General features: G+C 41.6%; 1 protein-coding gene across 16 annotated transcripts in view; it reads left to right on the top strand.

Annotated features, from left to right (window-relative positions):
• MAST4 (microtubule associated serine/threonine kinase family member 4) overlaps positions 1 to 26,624 on the top strand; it is a 614,032-nt gene that overhangs the window by 160,631 nt on the left and 426,777 nt on the right. For 13 of the 16 annotated variants that reach the window (XM_044932666.2, XM_044932672.2, XM_044932663.2 and 10 more), the window contains one exon: positions 13,155 to 13,308. In XM_044932666.2, coding sequence (XP_044788601.1) covers positions 13,155 to 13,308 — 154 coding nt within the window. Of the gene's footprint in view, positions 1 to 13,154; positions 13,309 to 20,420; positions 21,687 to 26,624 lie in introns of those variants that run through there. The other 3 variants (XM_044932674.1, XM_044932671.1, XM_044932673.2) reach the window with 2 other exon arrangements.

Here is a 26,624-nt window from a genome sequence, read left to right as displayed (position 1 = left end):
AGTGTTGTCATTTCTAAACTAAGAAAAGTGCTATGTTGCAAAAACCTGTAATATAATATTAACTGTTTTTTCATCTGTAGACAGTTGAATTTATTGCTTCATGTTCAGATCACAATTAAGTGCCTGCTGTGTGGTGCTTTGTCCTTGGGACTGATGATACTGCTGGCGGTGTGTGTAGGGGGCGGGGGGGTGTTCATAAGCAAAGGAATTAACTTTCTTGAAGTTGAATTGACAGACAACAGCAAGATTGTGGTATCAAAGTGCTAATTTACATATTTCTCTCGGGAGGGAAGAAAGAAAATCAATTCTCTTAAGAGATGGAACCAGTGGTGCAGCTCTGTTTAGGTGAATGCCATCGTAGTTTGATCTACTAACGTATGTTAGGATGTTTCTGAAACACTTTTATATTGCTAATTGAAGTTTGTGATTCAAAGAATTAATTACAAAACTGAAGATGGAAAACGATATTGGTATCTAGTACATCTTTCAGTTTAAATATGTTCTATTGAAGTAGCTTTCAAAACATGCATGTTCATTGAGAAAGTGAAATGCAATGAACAGCTAAATAGGTTGGGTAAATTCGTGTAGCTCAGGAAATGGTTTGCTTAACAAATTTTGTTGACATGAACAATTCTCGGTCAGATCCTATCTACGCTCTCTGTTTTTTGCCCACTGCACTCTTGTTCTCAGAAGGTTTTAAGATGACCTATAGTAACACATAACTCAGCAAGATGAGTAACTTGAAAATAGATGAAGACAGACAAAAGCAAGTGTAGAGCAGTGTCTTACCAGTGGTATTATGGATGTTTTATGCGGAAATGACCCTGTTGTTGGGGGTTGTCCTGTGCCTTTCAGAGTGTTTAACAGCATCCCTGGTCTCTGGCCAGTAGATCCCAGCACATGCCCTGCCCGCTTTATGTTGGACAAACCAAAAATGGTTCCAGACAGACAATGCCAAATGTCCCCCAGGCGGCAAGATTACCATGACTTGAGACCACTGGTGTAGAGAGTGTCTTAGTTTGAACCACTGTAACAAAATACCATGGACATAGACTGGGTACCTTAAAAGCAGAGTGTATCTCTCATAGTTCTGGAGGGTGAGAAGTCCAAGATGGAGCCACTGGCAGATGAGATCACAGCCACAGTCTGATGAGAGCCTGTTTCCTAATTCATAGTCACACCTCTTCTAGCTATGTTGTCACATGGTAGAAGAGGCAAGGGAACTCTGTGGGATTTCCCGTTTGTGACAACTCTGCCCTCATGAGCCGATCACATCCCAGAGGTCCTACCTACAAATACAATCACTTTGAGGGGTTAGGGGTCGACATACGAATCTGCAGTGGGGACACAAGCATTCAGTCCAGCAGAGGGTAAGGTGAAATCCAGTGCGGTTATGCAGCACCCAGACCCATGACGTCTTGATAGAAACTGGACAGCCACACTTGCTGATGATGGACTGCCAGCTTTACCCTGTGCTTTCTAGTGGCCGAATTAGAGAAACATGATTCGTTTTATGGTTCCTGGGCTTCCTAGGATAAAATAAGACCATAGCCCAGCAGAAGCAGAATGGTTTCTAGTGCAGAGAACTGACAGCATTTTCTCCTGGGCTCTTTCTCTTCAACTGGAATGAAGCTCCTTGTGGACAGGAATTTTTCCCTTTTCTATCCACTCTTGTGCCCAGAGGAATATCTGGTACACAGCTGCTTAATATTTTCATAGCGATGAGTCTTGACAAGGAGGATACTGTTCAATATAGGCTGTTATATTTATAGAACAAAGTGGCAGGATTTACAGAGGGCTGTTTCTTACAATATTATTAAATGGAAGCATGCATTCTGGGTGGCACAATCCAAAATGAATGCCAGCAAATTCAGTTCAATGGGCCCCAGAAAAATGTGGTCCAAGATTGTAGCGCTCTCAGTGTCTAACTCAATCTGTAGTGAGAATTTGGGATGCTGGGGAAGGGAGGTTGTATATTATTACTTAGCACTTACATTGCCAAGCACTGTGTCAAGTCCTGTGCATCCATCTTCCCTCTGCATCCTAACTACCTCTGAGGTCCACGAGGTCCACTCTTCAGAGAGGAGTTAAGTAGCATGCCAGTGGGATTCTGTGCCTGAGAATTCAAATTTGGAGTAGGCTTCTCACTTCTCACATGCTGAGAACCTCATGATCAAGACCCAGGAGTTGTGCTCTAGGGCCCAGCATGAAAATTACAGCTTGAAATGATTTTTATTTATTTATCTAGTTATTTCCTTTTTGGCCTGAAATAATTTTAAAGCGGTTCATTCAAACCAAGTTCTCATTTGAGTCATAAAGAAAAAGAAAAGACAACTCAGTAAAACTGTAATCAGTTTAATTTCCTTGCAAACCATTTATGATGAAGCACACATGCAGAGATGTTTCCAAATGAAGTGACTTCCTACACGGGGATGTTAATAACCAGCACAGCTAAATTGTTTTAAGTGCATATATGAATTCTTTAAACTTCATAACCACCTCAGGAGATAGGTAGTATTCCTATTAACATTTTGTAGATGAGGAAACAAGCGTAGTAATAGTTAAATGTCCTAAATAGGATAGCAAGTATTAGCATTCCTAGACACTGAGGAATTAGTATGAAAACAACAATGACTGTCTTAGCTATAGAACCTTGTCAAATTTTAAAATGTTGTTTATAGGCTTTGGTTTAAATGTAAATAAAACCCAATTTTGCAATAAAGTCATTTCAGGTTTCTAGTTTGATTCCTTTCTAGATGGAAGCAACAGAGCAGTTAATTAAGATTACAAGCATAGTCTATGCAGTGGTACAATCATTCATTTATTTTCATATCTATGGTTTCTTAGAATAGTTAAAATCAAGAAACAGAAACAGTGTCTTCATAACCCCATGTTACTAGTCACTCTTTCTTTACTGTGAGATCCCATCCATTATGTATGCAGTTGACATCGGTGATCCCTTTGAACTAATGAACTTTGGCCTCAGGACACATGCATTCAGGATGGGTTTTTAAAATACAGGTCCCACATCTTGAGAATCAATGAGGAATTACCAAAAGTTGAAACTGATAGACACAAGTGATATGCTAGTTCAGTTCAGTTCAGTCGCTCAGTCGTGTCCGACTCTTTGCAATCCCATGAATCGCAGCACTCCAGGCCTCCCTCTCCAGCACCAACTCCCGGAGTTCACTCAAACTCATGTCCATCGAGTCGGTGATGCCATCCAGCCATCTCATCCTCTGTCATCCCCTTCTCCTCTTGCCCCCAATCCCTCCCAGCATCAGAGTCTTTCCAATGAGTCAACCCTTCACATGAGGTGGCCAAAGTACTGGAGTTTCAGCTTTAGCATCATTCCTTCCAAAGAAATCCCAGGACTGATCTCCTTTAGAAGGGACTGGTTGGATCTCCTTGCAGTCCAAGGGACTCTCAAGAGTCTTCTCCAACACCACAGTTCAAAAGCAGCAATTCTACGACTCTCAGCTTTCTTCACAGTCCAACTCTCACATCCATACATGACCACAGGAAAAACCATAGCCTTGACTAGACGAACCTTTGTTGGCAAAGTAATGTCTCTGCTTTTGAATATGCTATGTAGGTTGGTCATAACTTTCCTTCCAAAGAGTAAGCGTCTTTTAATTTCATGGCTGCAATCACCATCTGCAGTGATTCTGGAGCCCAAAAAAAATCAAGTCTGACACTGTTTCCACTGTTTCCCCATCTATTTCCCATGAAGTGATGGGACCAGATGCCATGATCTTCTTTTTATGAATGTTGAGCTTTAAGCCAACTTTTTAACTCTCCTCTTTCACTTTCATCAAGAGGCTTTTTAGTTCCTCTTCACTTTCTGCCATAAGGCTGGTGTCATCTGCATATCTGAGGTTATTGATATTTCTCCTGGCAATCTTGATTCCAGCTTGTGCTTCTTCCAGCCCAGCATTTCTCATGATGTACTCTGTATATAAGTTAAATAAGCAGGGTGACAATATACAGCCTTGACGTACTCCTTTTCCTATTTGGAACCAGTCTGTTGTTCCATGTCCAGTTCTAACTGTTGCTTCCTGACCTGCATATAGGTTTCTCAAGAGGCAGGTCAGGTGGTCTGGTATTCCCATCTCTTTCAGAATTTTCCACAGTTTATTGTGATCCACAGTCAAAGGCTTTGGCATAGTCAATAAAGCAGAAATAGATGTTTTTGCTAGTTAGGATAGAGTTAACGGGTCTACTAATTCATTATTATGAATTACTTTCAGAGGTAGCAGTGCTCAAAAAGTAGCATATTAGTTTGTATTTAGAAAAGATTCTTTTCAAGATGCCATTTGCTCAAACCTAAGGGTCTTTTTAATGCATATAGTGTTCAACTTTGTCAAAATTCAAAATGTTAGAGACTCCCTTTAGTATTTTCACATTGAGTAACATTTAATATTTGAAGCTGATTCTATTTTTTTCCCAGTAATTGAAACCCTTTATTGTGTATGTTTTTGTTGTTGTTGTTTAAACCAAATTTAATTTGTTTTTTTACAGTTTGAGAGATTTGCAATTTGTTCCTTCAACCAATATTGACAAGATGCCTTTTATGTAGAACAGTGGACAAAGAGAGGACAAAAGAGTAGTATATAATTTCATGTAACTTACTTTCAAGTGGGAGAAGAAGAAGAAGAAATATGAGAGATCTAACATGCCATGTGGCAATAGATGCTATGGAGGAAAAATTGAAAAGGGAAAAAAGTGGTGGGCATGTCCTTTTGTAAACAAGCAAGATCCTATGGGACTTTCCTGGGACAGAATCCTATGGGGCTTTCCTGGGACAGACATGTCCCCCATATTCTCTGCTTTAGCTCCTCTCTGAAGTACCTATATAGTATGCTCAGTTGCTTTAGTCGTGTCTGACTCTTTTGTGACCCTTTGGACTGTGTAGCCTGCCGGTTCCTCTGGCCATGAGGTTTTCTAGGCAAGAATACTGGAATGGGTTGCCATTTCCTTCTCCAGGGGATCTTCCTGACCCAGGGGTTGAACTCACATCTCCTGCATTGCGTGTGGATTCTTTACCACTGAGCCACCAGGGAAGCCCCACCTAGATAGTATCTGATGCATATTCCTGAGTTTTTCTGCAGGAAATGGAAGAAATTCTTGCTTAATGGTCATGAGCACCTAGCCCCCAACCTTCTGCTGCCTAAGGATTGATCATCATCAACCAGAGACTTGTGCATGGGCTGGTGATAAACCCTGGGATGCCCCTCCCTCATCTTCTCTTTAAAAATGCTTTGCTGAAACTCTTCAGTGAGTTTGGGATTTTTGAACACAAGCCACCCATTCTCCTTGATTGGCCCTGCAATAAACCTCTCTCTGCTCCAAATTCTGATGTTTCAATTTGTTTGACTTCACCATACATGGGGCATCCAAATTTGCATTCAGTAACACATTTACATAGGGCAATTAGAAAACCTTCCCCCTGCCAAAAAAAAAAGAATAGAGACCTAGAGGATGTGGGGGAGCATGGTAGCCAGTATCTGCAGTGCATCCCAGATATAGGAGGTGATAGGTGTAAAGGTCATGAATGGAAAGATGCCTGGGGCTTTTCAGGTCCAGCAACAGAAAGGAAGTAGAGTGAGTGGAGGAGTAGGAGCTGGGATCAGAGAGATAAGGGTAGAGGTGGCAGGACCTTGTAGGTCATTGTCAAGACTTAGGCTTTTGTTCTGGGTAGAGGGGAAGTCAGGGGAAGACTCCAAGAAGAGGATCTGGAGCATCTGGCTTACGTTTTACAAGGGTCACTGGCTGCTGTGCCGAGAGTAGGATGGAAGCAGAGAGATTTATTGGGAGGCTATCACAAGAGAGATCTGAAAGGCAGAGATAGGAGTGGCAGGAGTAGAAATGGTGAAATGATTGGGTTCTGTATATATTTCAGAGGTTGAGCTAGGGGATTTGCTCATTGGCTATGGAGTAAGAAAGAGAAGTTTAGAGCAAGTGTAAGGTTTGTGACTTAAGCTAGACAAAAGGAGTTGCCATTTACTGAAGTTGAAAAAATCTCTTTAGTTTCCAAATAATGATGGCTATGTGAACATGTATAAATGAGAGATCCCATATGTTTGGGCAGGAAAAGGTCAGGAGATGAGTTTGGAGAAAATTGTCAATTAAGAAGGCTGCAAGTTCAATGTTCATCAAAAGTTGTAACATGCCTTTTGAGAAAGAAATGGATGAAAAACTATGGTGTATAGCCATAGAAGAATAAACCCGTGGTTTATGTTTGGAGGTGGTGGTGATGGTGATGGCAGAGACACTAAACAATGTGGTAAGACTGAATCTTATAAATAATCAGCCTTTAATTCATCTTTACTGATGGCAGTAACCATAGTGTAGTTGTGGTGGACTCTTGTGTTTTACTCAGCCTAATACTTGTAAAACAGCAATCAATGGGTGGAGATCAACAATATAAAAAACTGATGTGGATTTCTGGTGATTAGTGCTTCTGCTGCTGCTGCTGCTGCGTCATTTCAGTCATGTCCGACTCTGTGCGACCCAATGGACGGCAGTCCACCAGGCTCCCCCGTCCCTGGGATTCTCCAGGCAAGAACACTGGAGTGGGTTGCCATTTCCTTCTCTAATGCATGGAAGTGAAAAGTGAAAGTGAAGTCGCTTAGTTGTATCCGACTATTCGCAACCCCATGGACTGCAGCCTACCAGGCTCCTCTGTCCATGAGATTTTCCAGGCAAGAGTACTGGAGTGGGGTGCCGTTGCCTTTTCCAGATTAGTGCTTCTACAGGACTGGTAATTTTGGAAACTTTACCCCAAGTCTGTATCAGACTTATAGTAGTTGTGTATTTGTTCTCTAAAACACTTACATGTGTCCCATGATAAACTATTAGCAAAATCATTACTGAAATGCAAATCAAAACTACAAGTATCTATCATCTCATAGATATCATCTCATAGATACAGTCAGAATGGCCATCATTAAAAAGACTACAAATAATATAAGTACTGGAGAAGTTGTGGAAAAAAAGGCTTCCTACATTCCTGGGTGGAATGTACATTAGTGCAGCTACTATGAGAAACGGTATGGAGGTTCCTTAAAAAAAACAGTTATCATATGATCCAGCAATCCCACTTCTTGGCATATATACAGAAAAGAAAAATACTCTTAAATTGAAAAGATATACGCACCCCAGTATTCATGGCAGCACTATGTACAATAGCCAAAACATGGAAGCAACCAAGTGTCCCTTGACAGATGAATGGAACCTGTTCCTGGAGAATGCGTTTCAATCCAGGATACTTTGTGGCTAGCAGTGTGTTAGGTGAGTATGTGACAAGAAAGAAGGGGCTGGCTTTCTAGGAGTCTACTGACTACTTGGAGAGGGAAATTAGAAATGTTTGGAGCAAGTGTGACAAGTGCAGGCTTAGATGTCCTTGAACATGAGTGAAAGTTGAAAAGACACCCTCTGTTTTCAGTTGAATTCCTTGTAGTATGGAGACTTTTGTGAGTTTGGAAAACATTAAACTGAAATCATTCAGAGGGCAATGTCCAAAGTGATATGTTGAGTGTCTGCCATAAGCTCCAGGGTCTGATGAATTGTTTTTAAAGGGATCATGAGTGTTTGAAACAGGACAAAAATGAAAAATATATTGCAAGGCTGTAGTGGACCATTTTGAGAAGCTTTGACTAATTGTAGAAAGAAAAGTAGGGCCACTGACAGCGCAGCAAGTTTGGAAAAATGATGTATTTAGAGAGAGCCCTGTTGGGAGTGTGATTTGAGGTGAGGAAGGAAATGGGATCCTGGAATATGGCACAAAAAATATAGGTTTTTCTGCTTATACTGTGTTGGAAACATTTGTGGCGCTCACCATTTACCACCTCGATTTTGCCAAATTTAAAAAAATAATACCCTCCTCTTGGGGTTGTGATTCTGATGAAAAACTTGGGCTTATGGACTAATAGCTTATGATTCTATATGTGATGAAATGGATTTTATTTGCCTACACTTTCTCCTTGATTTCCTTCTCTTTCTTCTACATTTTTTCATCTTTTATGGCTTTGTTGGAAACATGTAAGGAAATCACATAATTCCTCCTTAGGAATTATCTTCTTTCCTCTGCTATTTTTTCACCCTCTGTTAATTGGCGATATAACAGTCTTCCCCAGAGAAATTAATTATAATTCCGCAAGCTGAAAAATTTAACTTCAGGTGAAAAATAAGTAGCAGAAGTTGATGAACCTTAAACAATAAATATGTGTATTTTATGCAGCTGCCACTAATAATTAAGAGAAAATGACAAAATGGGAGGAACCCTAACTTCCTTGGTTATTCTGAGGGGTTCCTGGTGCATTTACGCAAACAGTAGGGATTATGGAGCATTTTGTTGAATGTCTATGACGCATTGCCACCTTGTGGCTGCAAGCTTCGCTTTCAGTGTAAAAGCAGATTTGTTAATATTAAGTCTACATGATATTTTGTCTTATTCCTAGCATTTAAACTTCCCTTAGAAAAGGAAAGACTCGCAACAGAAGAATGCATACAATACAAGGCAAGAGAATTTACGAGAATGCCTCTCCTGTTCTTAGAAGAGGTAGACTGAAGTATTGAGGGGTAGAAATTCACAATGTCTGGAACTAACTCTGCTGTGGGATTGGTGCATTAAAGAGAAAGAGAGATGGGGAGGGAGGAGGGAGGAGGGTTCAGGATGGGGAACATATGTATACCTGTGGCAGATTCATTTTGATATATGGCAAAACCAATACAATATTGTAAAGTTAAATAAAATAAAATTTAAAAAAAAAGAAAAAAAAAGAGAAAGAGAGAGAGGGAGAACAAGGTCAGCAGTTCACCACTTGTCAAGGGAATATGGTGTTCATTGTATTAAACTTTTCTGTTGTTGTAGATTTGCTTAAATTTCCCCAAAATATTGGCAGAAAAAAGAAAAAACAACCGGGATAAGGCTATAAATGGAGCTAAGAAGGAGGCAGAATCAACCTCTGCATTGTGTAATGGACTGACTGCATTTGGAACTCAGACTGGGTTCTGCATTTTCTAGTAGCTGACGTGTTACTGTCCAAGGTGCCCTTGCTATATTTCATCATCCATAAAGTTTAAGGGCAAAGTGTCTAAGACTAGACAGAAATTGGAGTGTCCTTGGAGGCCCTCCTAAGTAGGACACCGATGAAATGAACAGCAAAGTAACAAGTATTTCCAGAAATACAATCTGTAATTCCTTTTCCCTGCTGGTCAGGGCAGATCCTGGAGTGTGTGCACCACTAGCTTGAGGACCTCTCACTGAACTACTAGGTAGCAATGAAATGTACCAAAATACTGACTGGCAGTGAATTTCAGATGGTACTTATTGACAGGAGCTTGAAATCCAGTTGTTCTGTGTTATCAATGAGTACAGCTGAGCTTGAGGGAGAGTTGACATCATGTAATAGTTGAGCGAGCGTAATCTATGGTTGCATGGCATCACTGACTCAATCAACATGAGTTTGAGTAAACTTTGGAAGTTGGCGATGGACAGGGAGGCCTGGCATGCTGCAGTCCATGGGGTCTCAAAGAGTCGGACACGACTGAATGACTGAACTGAACTGAACTGAATCGACTTCATCTCAACCAGCTTGAGAGGAGTAACTCATAGGCAAGGTCAGTTTTCTCTTTTGCCATGGTTTTGAATATGCTGCATTGCATAGTCAGACACAGACTATGACTTGACATAGTCAAGTGACTTCACAGATGATTTCATCCCTGATTTATTTTTCCTATGAATACATCCATGAGAGTCTTAATCTGAAAAAACTCTGACAGGTATAAGCAGATGACCTTCTTTCTACCCAAGAAAACAAGACATATCTTAGTGAGTTCAGTTCAGTTGCTCAGTCGTGTCCAACTTTTTGCGACCCCATGGACTGTAGCACACCAGGCTTCACTGTCTATCACCAACTCCCAGAGCTTGCTCAAACTCATGTCCATCAAGTCTGTGATGCCATCCAACCATCTCATCGTCTGTTGGCCTCTTCTCCTCCTGCCTTAATTCTTTCCCAGCATCAGGGTCTTCTCTAGTGAGTCAGTTCTTCACATCAGGTGGCCAAAGTATTGGAGTTTCAGCTTCAGCATCAGTCCTTCCAATGACTATTCAGGACTGATTTCCTTAGGATAGACTGGTTGGATCTCCTTTGCAGTCCAAGGGACTCTCAAGAGTCTTCTCCAACACCATATAATTAAAAATCATCAGTTCTTCAGTGCTCAGCTTTCTTTATTGTCCAGCTCTCACATCCATACATGACTACTGCAAAAACCATAGCTTTGACTAGCGGACCTTTATTGGCAAAGTAATGTCTCTGCTTTTTAATATGATGTCTAGGTTGATTATAGCTTTCCTTCCAAGGAGCAAGCATCTTTTAATTTCATAATTGTGGCCCCATAAGAGACTGACCCAGACTTGCCTGTGAGTATCCAGGAGTCTCCAGCAGATGCGTGGGTTGGCGGTGGCCTGCTGCAGGGTCCGAGGCACAGAGTGCAGCAGTGTGTGCATGGAACCTTTTGAAGGAGGACACCATTATCTATTTCTGCTTTATTGACTATGCCAAAGCCTTTGACTGTGTGGATCACAATAAACTGTGGAAAATTCTGAAAGAGATGGGAATACCAGATCACCTGACCTACCTCTTGAGAAATCTGTATGCAGGTCAGGAAGCAACAGTTAGAACTGGACATGGAACAACAGACTGGTTCCCAATAGGAAAAGGAGTACGTCAAGGCTGTATATTGTCACCCTGCTTATTTAACTTATATGCAGAGTACATCATGAGAAACGCTGGACTGGAAGAAGCACAAGCTGGAATCAAGATTGCTGGGAGAAATATCAATAACCTCAGACATGCAGATGACACCAGCCTTATGGCAGAAAGTGAAGAGGAACTAAAAAGCCTCTTGATGAAAGTGAAAGAGGAGAGTTAAAAAGTTGGCTTAAAGCTCAACATTCAGAAAACGAAGATCATGGCATCTGGTCCCATCACTTCATGGGAAATAGATGGGGAAACAGTGGAAACAGTGTCAGGCTTTATTTTTCTGGGCTCCAAAATCACTATAGATGGTGACTGCAGCCATGAAATTAAAAGACACTTACTCCTTGGAAGAAAAGTTGTGACCAACCTAGATAGCATATTCAAAAGCAGAGACATTACTTTGCCAACAAAGGTCCGTCTAGTCAAGGCTATAGTTTTTCCTGTGGTCATGTATGGATGTGAGAGTTGGACTGTGAAGAAAGCTAAGCGCCGAAGACTTGATGCTTTTGAACTGTGGTGTTGGAGAAGACTCTTGAGAGTCCCTTGGACTGCAAGGAGATCCAACCAGTCCATTCTGAAGGAGATCAGCCCTGGGATTTCTTTGGAGGGAATGATGCTGAAGCTGAAACTCCAGTACTTTGGCCACCTCATGCGAAGAGTTGACTCATTGGAAAAGTCTCTGATGCTGGGAGGGATTGGGGGCAGGAGGAGAAGGGGATAACAGAGGATGAGATGGCTGGATGGCATCACTGAATCAATGGATGTGAGTCTGGGCGAACTCCGGGAGTTGGTGATGGACAGGGAGGCCTGGCGTGCTGAGATTCATGGGGTCGCAAAAAGTTGGACACAACTGAACGACTGAACTGAAATGAACTGAACTGAACTTCGCATGAACTGAACTGAACCATAATCATCATTACCTTCACCATAGTTTGGCCTCAGGTCAAACAACAGGGAGGAAACACAGCCCTGCCCATCAACAGAAAATTGGATTAAAGATTTACTGAGCATGGCCCCGCCCATCAGAACAAGACCCAGTTTCCCCCTCAGCCAGTCTCTCCCATCAGGAAGCTTCCAAAAGCCTTGTATCCTTCCCCATCTTCATGAAGAGGCCCGTAGAATGCCTGGCTTTGAGCAATGCTCCCCAACTCTTTCTTGTTTTTAAATTTCTGTGAAGTTGATTCCTTTCTGTGGTGGTTGGGGTATGTGTGAATATTTTTTGTAATTCATGTTCCTTCTTAATAACTTGCTGAGAATATGGGACTCAGGAATATTTAGTGCTCAGGAATATTTTTGTCTTTAATAACTATCCAGACACATATACATGCCTGTGTACTTACTTGGAGGAAACCATTTAAAAACACAGGGCACTCACTATTCAAGTATGAAAGGTTTCCTTTTGAAAGCAGGACAGATCTTGAAATAAGTTTCATGACACAAGGGATTCTTTTGTAGAAAGCTGTCTTTTGAAGTGCCTTTGGTTTCTCTGACTCTTGTGACAGATTTTCTTTTAAGAAGCTATAAAGTGATATAGGGATGTATTGATTTCCGCTAAGGGCTGTGGTGCTTAGAAATTTCCCTTCCCTACATATATTTGTGAGCACCAAAAGCTTGTGAATTTTTTTTTTTTTTTTTGGTGAACAACCGGAGAAGTGATCTATGGATTATCCCTAGAATCGATAGAGCAATATTCTTCATTTTTTATGGGGGATCATGGCCCATGTTGTTGTTGTTCAATCACTAAGCCATGTCCAACTCTTTGTGACCCCCTGGACTGCAGCATGCCAGACTTCCCTGTCCTTCACTATCTCCTAGAGTTTGGTCAAACTCATGTCCATTGAGTCAGTGATGCCATCCAACCATTTCTTCCTCTATTGTCCTGTTCTCCTCCTGCCTTCAATCTTTCCCAGCATCAGGGTCTCTTTCTGTGAGTCGGTTCTTTGCATCAGGTGGCCAGAGTATTGGAGCTTCAGCATTCAGTCCTTGGCACATGGAAGTACATATTTTACATAATGACTCTGGATACACACACACCCATGTATAATGTATATAGTTCATGTAACAATTCTTTTCCTTCCTTCCTTGAACTCTGATCATTTCTATTATGTTGCACTAAAAAATACTAGTCACAAACTACTAACTTCATTTCATAATCCACTAATATACCATGGCCTGCAGCTTGAAAAACACTCTGGTAGAGATTGTGCAGCCAGCCAGATATTCTTTCAGAGGGAAGACTCAACAGTGGAGCCTGGAGTCTCTAAACCAGGGTTGGGAGAGAGGGATTTAGAGAAGAAAAAGAAGGAAGGAAGTGTGCCTGCGGCTGGGGTCTTTCATTCAGGTTGAAAGTGTCCCCAGCAAGTGATGCCACTGTCCTTCTCTCTGCAGCTTGATCACATATTATCCCCTCCACCTATGCCATTTCGGAAATGCAGCAACCCAGACGTGGCTCCTGGCCCTGGGAAGTCGCTGAAGTTTAAAAGACAGCTGAGTGAGGATGGAAGACAGCTGCGACGGGGGAGCCTGGGAGGTGCTCTGACTGGTGAGTTGTGTGAGTGGCCTGCTTAAGAGATGAAATTGTGTTTAGACAGTACGGGCTTCCCTGGTGGCTCAGATGGTAAAGAATCTGCCTGAAATGTGGGAGATCCGGGTTTGATCCTTGGGTCAGGAAGATTCCCTGGAAAAGGGAATGGCAACCCACTCCAGTATTCTTGCCTGGAGAATCCCATGGATAGAGCAGCCTGGCAGAGAGTCGGACAGGACTGAACAACTAAATGACTTTCTAATACAGTCAGCCCTCCATATCCTTGGGTTCTGAACCCACAGATTCAACCACCTGCAGATGAAATATATATATATATGTATATATGTGTGTGTGTGTATATATATATATATATATGTAAACTTCTAGAAAGTTCCCTAAAACAAAACTTGAGTTTGCTGTCTGCTGACGACTATTTACATTTACATTGTATCAGGTATTATGAGTAACCTAAATGTGGCTTACATTATCCAGTAGGATGTGCATGGTTGATAAACAAATACTATGCCATTTTACATAAGGGGGCTTGAGCATCTGTGGACATGGGTATCTGTGGGAGCCCTGGAATCAATCCCCGTGGATAGGTAGAGACGAGTGTAGAAGGTCCCCAGTGACAGCAGAGTTTCATGTGTGAGCATCAGCCCCTTGAGGGGGTGCCTGCCCCTCCAAAGATGTGGTAAAATCTAATCCAATTCAGAGAGCAGTTAAATTAAGGATTAGATTAGTAAACTTTACTGAAGTGTAACTTACATATAAGACGTATTCATTCTAAGTGCACATGTGGATGGGTTTAGCAAATTTATATACCAAAATATCTTGATTTTGGAGCTACAACCAAAATCAAGATATAAAATGTTCCCTGAATCCCTTCCCTGGGCCCGGGCCACTCTATCTCTGCTTTTGTCCATATTAATGGAATCATGCGGTACATGTTTATTTGTGTCTGTCTGCTTTCGCTCAGTGTGTTTTTAACATTCATCCATGTTGTTAGTGGAAAAAGAAATGGCAACCCTCTCCAGTATTCTTGCTTGGAGAATCCTGTGGACCGAGGCGCCTGGTGGGCTATAGTCCATAGGGTCGCAAAGAGTCGGACACGACTGAAGTGACTGAGGATGTTCTCACGCACATGTTATTGGTTGTATCAGTAGCATATGTTGAATTTTATAAGAATCTGCCAAACCGTTTCCAAAATGATTTATTTTTACTTTCCCACCACCACCAACTGAGCTAATTACTCTGCATTCTTAACCACCTGTGGTATTGCTAGGCTTTTTAATTTTAGCCATTTTAGTGGGAAAGTAGTTCTATCACATTCTGGTTTTAATTTGTATTTTCTTGATGACTAAGTGATGTCAAACATCTTTTCATGTGCTGATTGGACATTCGTATTTTTCCTTTGGTGAAGTGCCTGTTCAGATCTTTCACCCATATTTTTCTTGCCCCATTTTTGTGTTGTTAAAACAAATTAATTGAAAAGCTAAAATCCCTAAATCTATAAATGACTTTTATTGACTTGAAAGATAAATTAAAATTTTAAAAATTAAAATAACTTGAAGTATGTTGTTAAAAAATAACTTGCCACATAAATATTCATGTTATTAAACTTAATTTTAAATCACTGAAGGTTAGATTTCTATTCATTCTGAGTGCTTTTTTCTCTACATATAAATATTTTGGGGGAAACTTTATTTTTTTTGAAACCCTGACACAAAGTTTTCTCTACGAGTGACAGTCTTACCTGCCAGTTCATAAATGACCTCAAAAATAAATTTAGTTGTTTCTTTTTGGAACATTATGAATTTTCAGTTTTGGAGATGAAATTTCTGGGAACAAAAATTCTTCTATACCATGATCAGTCTAGAACATGTGACCCAGTGTGGGCACACTGCTGGGATCGAGGGTGAAGCTGACCTCAGACCAAGGGAAAAAATTCCAAAAAATTGCTGTACTTCACTAACATTAAGAAAATATTCACACTGGAGTTTTACTAATGTTCTTCTAATGCGTATTAGGACATTTTCCTTGGCTTTCATTTGTATAAATGCACAATTTTTTTTTTTTTTTTGGTAGGATATCCTAAAGGTTTAGTATAACTCTTAGTTTTTTAGGGAAGGATATGGAATCTTATAGGCTCAATAAAGGACAGAAATGGTATGGACCTAACAGAAGCATAAGATGTTAAGAAGAGGTGGCAAGAATACACAGAAGAACTGTACAAAAAAGAGCTTCATGACCCAGATAATCACGATGGTGTGATCACTGACCTAGAGCCAGACATCCTGGAATGTGAAGTCAAGTGGGCCTTAGAAAGCATCACTACGAACAAAGCTAGTGGAGGGGTTGGAATTCCAGTTGAGCTATTTCAAATCCTGAAAGATGATGCTGTGAAAGTGCTATACTCAACATGCTAGCAAATTTGGAAAACTCAGCAGTGGCCAAAAGGACTGGAAAAGGTCAGTTTTCATTCCAATCCCAAAGAAAGGCAATGCCAAAGAATGCTCAAACTACCACACAATTGCACTCATCTCACACACTAGTAAAGTAATGCTCAAAATTCTCCAAGCCAGGCTTCAGCAATATGTGAAGAGTGAACTTCCGGATATTCAAGCTGGTTTTAGAAAAGGCAGAGGAACCAGAGATCAAATTGCCAACATCCATTGGATCATCAAAAAAGCAAGAGTTCCAGAAAAACATCTGCTTCTGCTTTATTGACTATGCCAAAGCCTTTGACTGTGTGGATCACAATAAACTGTGGAAAATTCTGAAAGAGATGGGCATACCAAACCACCTGACCTGCCTCTTGAGAAATCTGTATGCAGGTCAGGAAGCAACAATTAGAACTGGCCATGGAACAACAGACTGGTTCCCAATAGGAAAAGGAGTACGTCAAGGCTGTATACTGTCACCCTGCTTATTTAACTTCTATGCAGAGTACATCATGAGAAACGCTGGACTGGAAGAAGCACAAGCTGGAATCAAGATTGCCAGGATAAACATCAATAACCTCAGATATGCAGATGACACCACCCTTATGGCAGAAAGTGAAGAGGAACTAAAAGGCCTCTTGATGAAGGTGAAAGAGGAGTTAAAAAGTTGGCTTAAAGCTCAACATTCATAAAAAGAAGATCATGGCGTCCAGTCCCATCACTTCATAGGAAATAGATGGGGAAACAGTGGAAACAGTGTCAGACTTTACATTTTGGGGCTCCAAAATCACTGCAGATGGTGACTGCAGCCATGAAATTAAAAGATGCTTACTCCTTGGAAGGAAAGTTATGACCAACCTAGACAGCATATTGAAAAGCAGAGACATTACTTTGCCAGCAAAGGTCTGTCTAGTCAAGGCTATGGTTTTTCCAGTGGTCATGTATGGATGTGAGAGTTGGACTGTGAAGAAGGCTGAGTGCCGAAGAATTGATGCTTTTGAACTGTGGTGTTGGAGAAGACTCTTGAGAGTCCCTTGGACTGCAAGGAGATCCAACCAGTCCATTCTGAAGGAGATCAGCCCTGGGATTTCTTTGGAAGGATTGATGCTAAAGCTGAAACTCCAGTACTTTGGCCACCCGATGAGAAGAGTTGACTCATCGGAAAAGACTCTGATGCTGGGAGGGATTGGGGGCAGGAGGAGAAGGGGACGACAGAGGATGAGATGGCTGGATGGCATCACTGACTTGATGGACATGAGTTTGGGTGAACTCCGGGAATTGGTGATGGACAGGGAGGCCTGGTGTGCTGCGATTCATGGGGTCGCAAAGAGTCGGACACGACTGAGCGACTGAACTGAACTGAACTGAAGGCTGTATATTGTCACCCTGCTTATTTAGCTTATATGCAGAGTACATCTTGAGAAACACTGGGCTAGAAGAAGCACAAGCTGGAATCAAGATCGCCAGGAGAAACATCAATAACCTCAGATATTCAGATGACACCACCCTTATGGCAGAAAGTGAAGAGGAACTAATGAGCCTCTTGAAAGTGAAAGAGGAGAGTGAAAAAGTTGGCTTAAAGCTCAACATTCAGAAAACGAAGATCATGGCATCTGGTCCCATCACTTCATGGGAAATAGATGGGGAAACAGTGGAAACAGTGTCAGACTTTATTTTTTGGGGCTCCAAAATCACTGCAGATGGTGATTGCAGCCATGAAATTAAAAGACGCCTACTCCTTGGAAGGAAAGTTATGACCAACCTAGATAGCATATTGAAAAGCAGAGACATTACTTTGCCAACAAAGGTCCGTCTAGTCAAGGCTATGGTTTTTCCTGTGGTCATGTATGGATGTGAGAGTTGGACTGTGAAGAAAGCTGAGTGCCAAAGAATTGATGCTTTTGAACTGTGGTGTTGGAGAAGACTCTTGAGAGTCCCTTGGACTGCAAGGAGACCCAACCAGTCCATTCTAAAGGCGATCAGTCGTGGGTGTTCATTGAAGGACTGATGCTGAGGCTGAGACTCCAATACTTTGGCCACCTCACAGGAAGAGATGACTCATTGGAAAAGACCCTGATGCTGGGAGAGATTGGGGGCAGGAGTAGAAGGGGACGACAGAGGATGAGATGGCTGAATGGCATCACCGACTCAATGGACATGAGTTTGAATGAACTCCGGGGGTTGGTGATGGACAGGGAGGCCTGGCGTGCTGTGATTCATGGGGTCACAAAGAGTTGGACACGACTGAGCAACTGAACTGAACTGATCTGATGGAATCTTAGAGCTTAAAAGACTCAGCCCTTGCTTACTAATTTCACTTAGGAAATTTATTTTCATTAAACTACTTTTGACCAAAAGGAGGGAAGGAGTAAGGGTTCTCTCCAATTTTTGCCACAGCAGTTTGCTAAAACTTTCAAATAATGCAAAAGTATTACAAATATATGACCTGAAACATGAAGTTTGGCCTTTGGGCTTCAAAAAAATATTGAACTTGATTCCAATTTTAACATAACAAATCTCAACAGCTCCAACAATTCTAGCCTTATGTAATTTAGCTTGGTATAAAATTATTTTAGGTAATTAAATCTTTGCTAAGATAATTTTCAAAAATGTTTAGTGGGGGAAAAATGTTTAGTGATCCTTGGGAGAGCTTTTTTTAAAAAAAAAATCTCTTGAACTTCAGCCCATTTTAAAAAGACAGTCACTTGGAAATTATTTCAGAATATGAAGAAAAAACATTCTTAGTTGGTCTTTTAGATAGCTTCGTTGAGGATTTAATGAAATAACATATTCAGAACACTTAGCCTAGGAATGGTGGCTATTAGTGTTGTGTGCATAGTGAACTGAATTTAGAATTTTTGCAGTTGATGGGTAGCTTGGGCTTGGGAACGTCAGTGTGAAACCTTTATCACCCAAGTGTCTACTTTGTGTCAGGTACTATACTAGTGTCAGATAGTAGAGCAGAGAGAAAAAGGTCATCTCTGATCATTAAGAAAAGTGGTTTCCACTAGTTTTAGGCAACTGTAAATAATCACATACGATCTTCCCTTGGGATAGACCTTGTTGCTAAACGTAAATTAAGTCAAATGGTTTTGCCATCCTAAGTTTGTGGTATTAGATATTCACACCATCAGTTTCTGTAGCTTGAACACCAGTCACCTTCCTACTGTTCACCTTTATTTTGTTTACCTTATTGTTTACCTTTGTTTCATTCCAAGGTCTGTTTTCTTTTAGGAGTTTTCTCCTGCTTTCTTTGAAGCAAAGACTGTATGAAAGGCTAATTTTCACAAAGTCTGAAAATCCAGTTTGAAAATTTTGCTACCCAATTATCCTTTATAAGTTTCACTAAACTCTTAGGTTGTTGAGAAGAAGATCTGTGGTCTTCCTCATCTATTCATCCCTAATGATAGCTAACATGAAGGATTTACTGTGTGGCAGGTACAGTGGTTAGGGAATTACATTTATTCACTTACATCTCTGTGCTCTTATGAGGGAGGCAGTCTTATCCCCACTTTACAGGTGAGAAGACTGAGGCACAGACAAGTTGAGTAAATTGCACAAGATCATGAAAAGGATGATGCCAAGACGTGAACCCAGGTTTTGTGGCTCACAGTCCATGCTTGTAACCACTACCCTGTGGCTTGGGTACCAGCCTTGCATAGCTGATACCCAATAGGTCTTTAATATGTTCCAGCAGGATTGATTGGAGTAATTTTTTCCAATTAATTGGACAATTTTTGCTCAGTTTATATCTGGAGCTGACTCAATCTGTACAGATCCTGTTTTATTAATTAGAAAATTAAACTAAAAGTAGGCAATTAACACCCATTGAAAGCTTCATAAAATTGGAAGCTTTAAAATTTACGTATTCCTTAACCCAGCCATTCTGTTCCTCAGATTTCATCACAAGGAAATAGTCATGAATATATGTATGGAATTTGCCTTAGTTATGTTTAGAGAGCACCCTTAATAAAGATGGCAAACTATCTAAAATCTAGCTATCTGGCAAAAGAATATTGGTGAAACATAATATGGTATACACATCAAGTGGAAAACAGCCATAAGCATTAAATCATGTTGCAAAAAATATATTTTAACTTTGAAAAAGACTCAATATATTTTTAATGTGAAATCTCATTATTGAATGGACTCATTATCTTTTCATAGGGCTTACTATAATTGTAATTAAATAATTATATTTTTAATGAGAGGGAGGAAAATAATTCCTATCTTCTAAAAAGTTTTCTCAAACTGCAGTTTGATCCATGACTTACTTTTGCCCCTGAGGTTTTCTGTGGCATTAGGTGGTATACCGGTAGACAACAGTAATGCTGCTGCTGCTGCTGCTAAGTCACTTCAGTTATGTCCGACTCTGTGCGACCCCATAGACGGCCTCCCACCAGGCTCCCCCGTCCCTGGGATTCTCCAGGCAAGAACACTGGAGTGGGTTGCCATTTCCTTCTCCAATGCAGGAAAGTGAAAAGTGAAAGGGAAGTCGCTCAGTCGTGTCCGACTCTTCACGACCCTATGGACTGCAGCCTACCAGGCTCCTCCGTCCATGGGATTTTCCAGACAAGAGTACTGGAGTGGGGTGCCATCGCCTTCTCTGAACAATAATGCTACATAACCACAAAATTTCACTGTAAAACAACAGTACATGTTCCTTTCTTTCTCCCATGACTGCAGGTCAACTGAGTTTTGAGGGATTTAGCCTGGGCTCTGCTGTGATTGCTTCCTGGGGACAGCCTAGGTCAAGATCTGCTCCGCATGTCTCTCCTGTTCCTTGAACCAGCAGCTACCCAAAATACTATGTTCTCCTTCTAAAAGATGAGAGCAAGGACATGTATATCCACCTGCACAGGCAGATTTCAAGTCTCTTCTGGTGCCATGTCTGCTAACTTTCTATTGGCCAAAGCAAGTCACATGATCAAGGCCTGCATCAAGGGTCAGAAGCATCCCCTACCCACCATGACACCTTGGCAAAGATGCAGATATATAACACAGCTGGGGAGAAATAAAGAATTGGCACCAGTAATTCAGTCTGACACAGTTAGCCTTCCTCTCTTTTTAAACACCATCTTTTAGAATATTTACATTTACCTATTTTTCAATTACATTTACCTATTTTTCAATTAAGAAAGTATTATGTGTTCATTGTAGACAGTTTAGAAGATACAGAGCAACATAAAGGAAAAAAAACTGTAAGGCCATAATGCTACCAAGCAGACACCCTTGATTGAACTTTTGACATTATCTTCCCCAGCTAAAGCTTTGAATGACTTGAGTAGTAGATCAGAAGAAAAAGCAACCAGTACCTTTTATGCAGGGCTGGCATTTCAACAACAGACCTAGAGTTTACCATGCCCATCACTGCCTGCATTTTTTTTTTTTTTTGAGTCTGCTGATGTTTTATATCTTCATGGCCCACAGCTTGCTAAATAGGCACCCAGAAGCATCATGTAAACATTGACTGAGCTTTGGAGCCCCCTGATGAGGAAAAGAAGCATTATTCAAATCGTTATACAGATTCTTAAACCTGAGCATGACTAAGTGGTAATGTGCCTGACAGTTCACAGCAAGGAAGCCGCAGAATGAAGGGCAGAACCTCAGACTGTTGACTCCTGGCTTTTTGCTCTGCAGATAATTGCCCTGAATCCTAGTCCTACATTCCACAGCTGTGATGTCTGTGTATCGCAGCCTTAACAGGCAGAAAATGAGGGAAGACTTCTCTCTCTCATGCAGAGTTGTGTTTTTCAAAACATAACTTGGGTTGTTTGGAATATAAAACCAAGAGGAATCTGTGCATGTGCATCATGTGCGCTAAGTTATAGTAAGATGTCAGCTTTGTAGACAGTATAAATGGAAACTCCTAAAACCGTTAGCATCATTGTATTCTATCTGGGGGAGAAACTGAGAGACTTTTCCTGCTTGGACTGTGGAAATCAGTTGAAGGTAACATCTGAAAATTCAAAAAAAAGGCATTTCAGAATGAGTTTTAGTTTAAGAGGGAAAGGAAAAACAAATCATACAATCCCAGAAAACATTCTTTCCTATAAAATGAACTTGAAGGATATTCTCTTCTAAGTGCTGTATAGAGTTTAATGGGTTTCTCATCCTAAAGGCCTCCTTAGCTTAGTGGGCAAGTCTGAGAAATTTTAGATAAAAGCACATTTACATAAAATATAGCTATGTTGTATGTAGCCTTGCTGCTGTTGTTTAGTCAGTTGCTAAGTCTAGTCCAACTCTTCATGGCCCCATGGACTATATCAGACTCCTCTGTCTGTGGGATTTTCCCAGGCAAGAATACTGGAGCGGGTTGCCATTTCCTTCCCCAGGGGATCTTCCTGACCCAGGGATTGAACCCACATCTCCTGCATTGGCAAGCAGTTTGTTGCCTCTGAGCCACAGGGAAGCCCAGGTAGCCTTGGTATTCAGGAAGTATTGCGTCTGAACAGTCTCCTATGTGCTCTGAATTTCTTCATCTTTGTAATGCCATCGAAAGAATGCCTATGTACAAATGGTGTATATTAGGATAATACCACGTGCTACAGCAAGCAAACCAAGGGATCTCTGGGGCTTAACACAGTAGTCATATATTTCTAGCTCATATAAGTTTTTTGGGTTATTAGGCAGCTCTCTCCTCTTGAGTTCATGCTCAGTTGCTCAGCTGTGTCTAACTCTGTGCAACCCCTATGGACTGTAGCCCGCCAGGTTCCTCTGTCAATGAGATTTTCCAGGCAAGAATACTGGAGTGGGTTGCCATTTCCTTCTCCAGGGCATCTTCCTGGCCCAGGGATTGAACCCATGCCTTTTGCATCTCCTGCATTGGCAGGTGGATTCTTTACCACCATGCCACCTGGGAAGCACCTGATGAGTCAGGGTCCTACATTCCTTCCACCTTCTGCTTTGTCTCTTCTTTTATGGCCTTGAGATACTCTGTTTCTAGCTGGTAGAAGTGGAACGAAAGGGAAGAAAAACCTTTCTGACTTTTTAGAAGTGCCATCCTGGAAGAGACACACTGTATTTCCATTCCCATTGATTTAACAAGATCCCCTTGCAAAGGCAAAGACAAATTCAAGGCTAAGTGTTAGTCATTCAGTCGTATCTGACTCTTTGTAGCCTGCCAGGCTCCTTGCCCATGGAATTCTCCAGGTAGGAATACTGGAGTGGGTTGCCATTCCCTCCTCCAGGGGATCTTCCCCACCCAGGGGTTGAACCTGGGTCTCCTGCATTGCAGACAGATTCTTTAAGGTCTGAACCACCAGGGAAGCCTGGGCTATTCGAGGCTAGTACTGGAATTAGGGGAGTGCTAGGAACTATGGACCCTGTTGGAAATGTTGTTACCAAGGCCAGCTACACAAGAGGCAGGGGAGACTGAGAAATGGATTTTAATAAAGAAATTGAGTATGATTAACTTAGTTTTCAGTACATTAGGTCTGACATGCCTATGAGGCACGTTAAATTGGAATGTCTGGAGAGGGTTGTGCAGTAACAGAAGTGGAGAGTCATATTTTGATGAAGTGTGGATAAAACCTAGAGCGAACGAGCTTAGGAGCAAATGGCAATGAAGGACCTTGAGGTAGCCAACGTGTTGATAAGAGTGCAGATAGCTCTTTTGAGAAGTTGCGCAGTGTAAGTGAGTAGAGAAAATGGGTATGACCTGGAAGAATATGAGAGGCCAGAGGAAGCCATTTTGATGTGGGAACCAGGCAAGTATGTTTGTAAGGTGTTGAGAATGGTTCAGAAGAGATGACAGTCGTAGAGGTGAAGTGCTGTGAAAGCAGCCAGCGGGGTATCCAGAGCATGTGTAAAACAGTTGGCCTTTGTAGAGAGAGAGGCGCTTCCTTCATCATCATAGGAGGAAGGAGGAGAAAATGGACGCAAAAGCAGGTAGTTTAGTTACATCTATACCATGAAATGGGCTTCCCTGATGGTTCAGATGGTAAAGAATCTGACTGCAATACAAGAGACCTGGGTTTGATCCCTGGGTTGGGAAGATCCCCTGGAGGAGGTCATGGCAACCCACTCCAGTATTCTTGCTTGGAGAATCCCCATGGACAGAGGAGCCTGGCGGGCTATAGTCCATGGGGTCAAAAAGAATCCTATGCAACTGAGCGAGTGACTAAGCACAGCACACATACCATGAAATACTACACAGCAATAAAAAGGAACAAACTACCAATTGTTTACTGAAAAAAACACACAACCTATAAGTTGAGAATGATATTTCTTCAGTGCACTTGCTGAGGACTTAAACCAGCCTCTCAGACTGCTCCAAAGAGGTAACGAAGAAGCCAGGATATTGAGGAGTTTTTGGAAACAACAACAACAAAATCAGGCAGCAGAGACATCAAAAGATTGGTGTTAATTCTAGGAAAGAACACATCAAGTTAATGCATTTGGCACTTCTCTGTGTCTGGGAAGATGCAAGATTCTGGGCTCGTTGAAATTATTTTGATGTGCACCTTAACTGTCTCGGGCCAGTATCCCCTTCTCCACCCTGAATTCCCTCAGGGAGCACAGGTGGACGGCAGCTGCAGTGGCAGCTGGCTTGATGTCTGTAATCCTTCATTTACTGATATGGAAGGTGACATTCTTCATCCACATGATGCATGTGACAACCTGGGTGAATCTCCAGAGAATCATGCTGAGTTTAAAAAAAAAAAAAGAAAAAACAGAAGAAGGAAATGGCAGTCCACTCTAGTATTCTTGCCTGGAAGATACCATGGACAGAAGAGCCGGGAGGGCTGCAGCCCATGGGGTCACATGACTGAGCACACGCACATGAGAGGGGTGGAGGAAGAAGGGTTGGTAGCAATAAACAGAGGTAGAAGTAAAAAAAAAAGGTTACATTCTGTGTAATTTCATTTCTATACTATATTCTTGAAATCACAAAATGTAGAAGTAGAGAACCGATTACCAATTAGAGGTTGATGAGACTTGAGCAGGTCATGGGAGGGAAGTAGGTGTGGCTATGAACTGGCAACATGAGGAATTCTGCAGGGGTGAACAGGTTCTATATCTTGACTGTATCAGTGTCATTATCCTGGCTGTGATTGTACACCACGGTTTTGTAAGATGTTACCGTTTTTTAAATTGGGGTGTAGTTGCTTTACATTCAGTGTGTTAGTTTCTGCTGTACAAAGAAGTGAATCAGCTATGTGTATACATATATCCCTCCTTGGACCTCCCTCCCAGCCCTTTAGGTCATCACAGAGCATGGAGCTGAGCTCTCTGGGATTTACAGCAACTTCTCACTACTATTTCACATATGTGCAGGGCAGGCATAGAGATGTTACTGTTGAGGGAAACTGGGTAAAGACTATCTGGGATCTCTCTGCATTATTTCTTACAACTGCATGTGAACCTACAGTTACTTCAAAATAGCTTTAATTTTAAAATATGTCCTTTCCAGATAAGTGATTTTAATAAATTTTCTTTTCATAAAAAGCAGGTAGTTTAGTTGATTTAGTGGCTTTACTTCTCAGTAAAGATAGCTGATGAGATAGCTGGGTGGGTTTGGAGAGGGTTATATGGGAACTGACAAGAGAAGCAAGTCTGAAATGGTCTCAGAGAATAGGAAGGGGAGCTATAAATGAAGTAGGATTTCTTGGAAGCACTGGCAGCCCATATAAGGCCTTCAATCATGAAAGTGAAGTCCGTGTACGTGTTTGAGGGAAAGTTTAAGGCACCAGGGAAATTTGTGAACTGAGAACATAGTCCCACAGAACATAGCAGAGAGGCCTGGGGCATGGTCACCCAGGAGAGCCATGGGGAGGGTGGAGGGAGCTGAGCTGTGTAAGAGTCAGGGAGGGGAGTTTTGCTGCCCAGCGTGGAATTTTCCAGAGGTAGAGCCAAAGCCCATGGGAGCTTGTATGATAGTGTTTAGACTGAGCAGTGGGTAGGCTGTTCAACTTAACCAGCCTGTGAAGGATGACTGGTACGTTAATATGCTGAAATCTGGCAAGTCTTAAAATGTTTAAAGGGCAAAAGTCTTTACAGTTGTTGTGAATGATGTCCTCATGATGCTCTTGATTTGTGCTCTTGGCCGCTGGCCAACAGGAAAAGGAACCCAGATAATTCATACTTAAGATTATAGTGGCTTAAAAACATCCTGCTTCTATTTGTTTTACTATTTCTCAATACTTACACATTTTCTACTTAAGGTAAGGTAAGTCACTTCAGTTGTGTCCGACTCTGTGCGACCCCATAAACGGCCTCCCACCAGGCTTCCCCATCCCTGGGATTCTCCAGGCAAGAACACTGGAGTGGGTTGCCATTTCCTTCTCCAATGCAGGAAAGTGAAAAGTGAAAGTGAAGTCGCTCAGTCGTGTCCGACTCCTAGCGACCCCATGGACTGCAGCCTACCAGGCTCCTCCATCCATGGGATTTTCCAGGCAAGAGTAGAGGGCATATAACTGGGAGCTGGGACTCTCTTCAGTTGCTCTAGTGCTCTGTTTTAGAACTTGTAACATTGTGTACTTCATCAACAATGGTTTATGAGGCTGCAGAGTATCTCTAACTATTTTTCTGAGTCACTGAACAATCAAAAGGCAAATCCTTTAGCATCTTCCTTTTGGTGAGGGTGCATGATTCTCAGCCTTTACAAATCACTTGCTGGTAGTTCTGTTTTTGGTTTCTTAAGGAACCTCCATTCTGTCCTGTATAGTGGGATGGGGGTGGGTAGGAGGGAGGGAGGTCTAAGAGGGAGGGGATGTATATACGTATAGCTGATTACATATTGCTATATACATATAGCTGATTCACTGCGTTGTATAGCAGAAACTAACATAACATTGTAAAGCAATTACACTCTTTTTAAAAAACAGACAAACCAAAATCACTTGCTGTCTTCACTGCCCCATGTCAGTTTGTCTGGATATTTTATTT

This window comes from Bubalus bubalis, chromosome 19 (genome assembly GCF_019923935.1).
Source record: "Bubalus bubalis isolate 160015118507 breed Murrah chromosome 19, NDDB_SH_1, whole genome shotgun sequence".
In the NCBI taxonomy this organism is placed as follows: Eukaryota; Metazoa; Chordata; class Mammalia; order Artiodactyla; family Bovidae; genus Bubalus; species Bubalus bubalis.
This window is presented reverse-complemented; position numbering and strand designations above follow the sequence as displayed.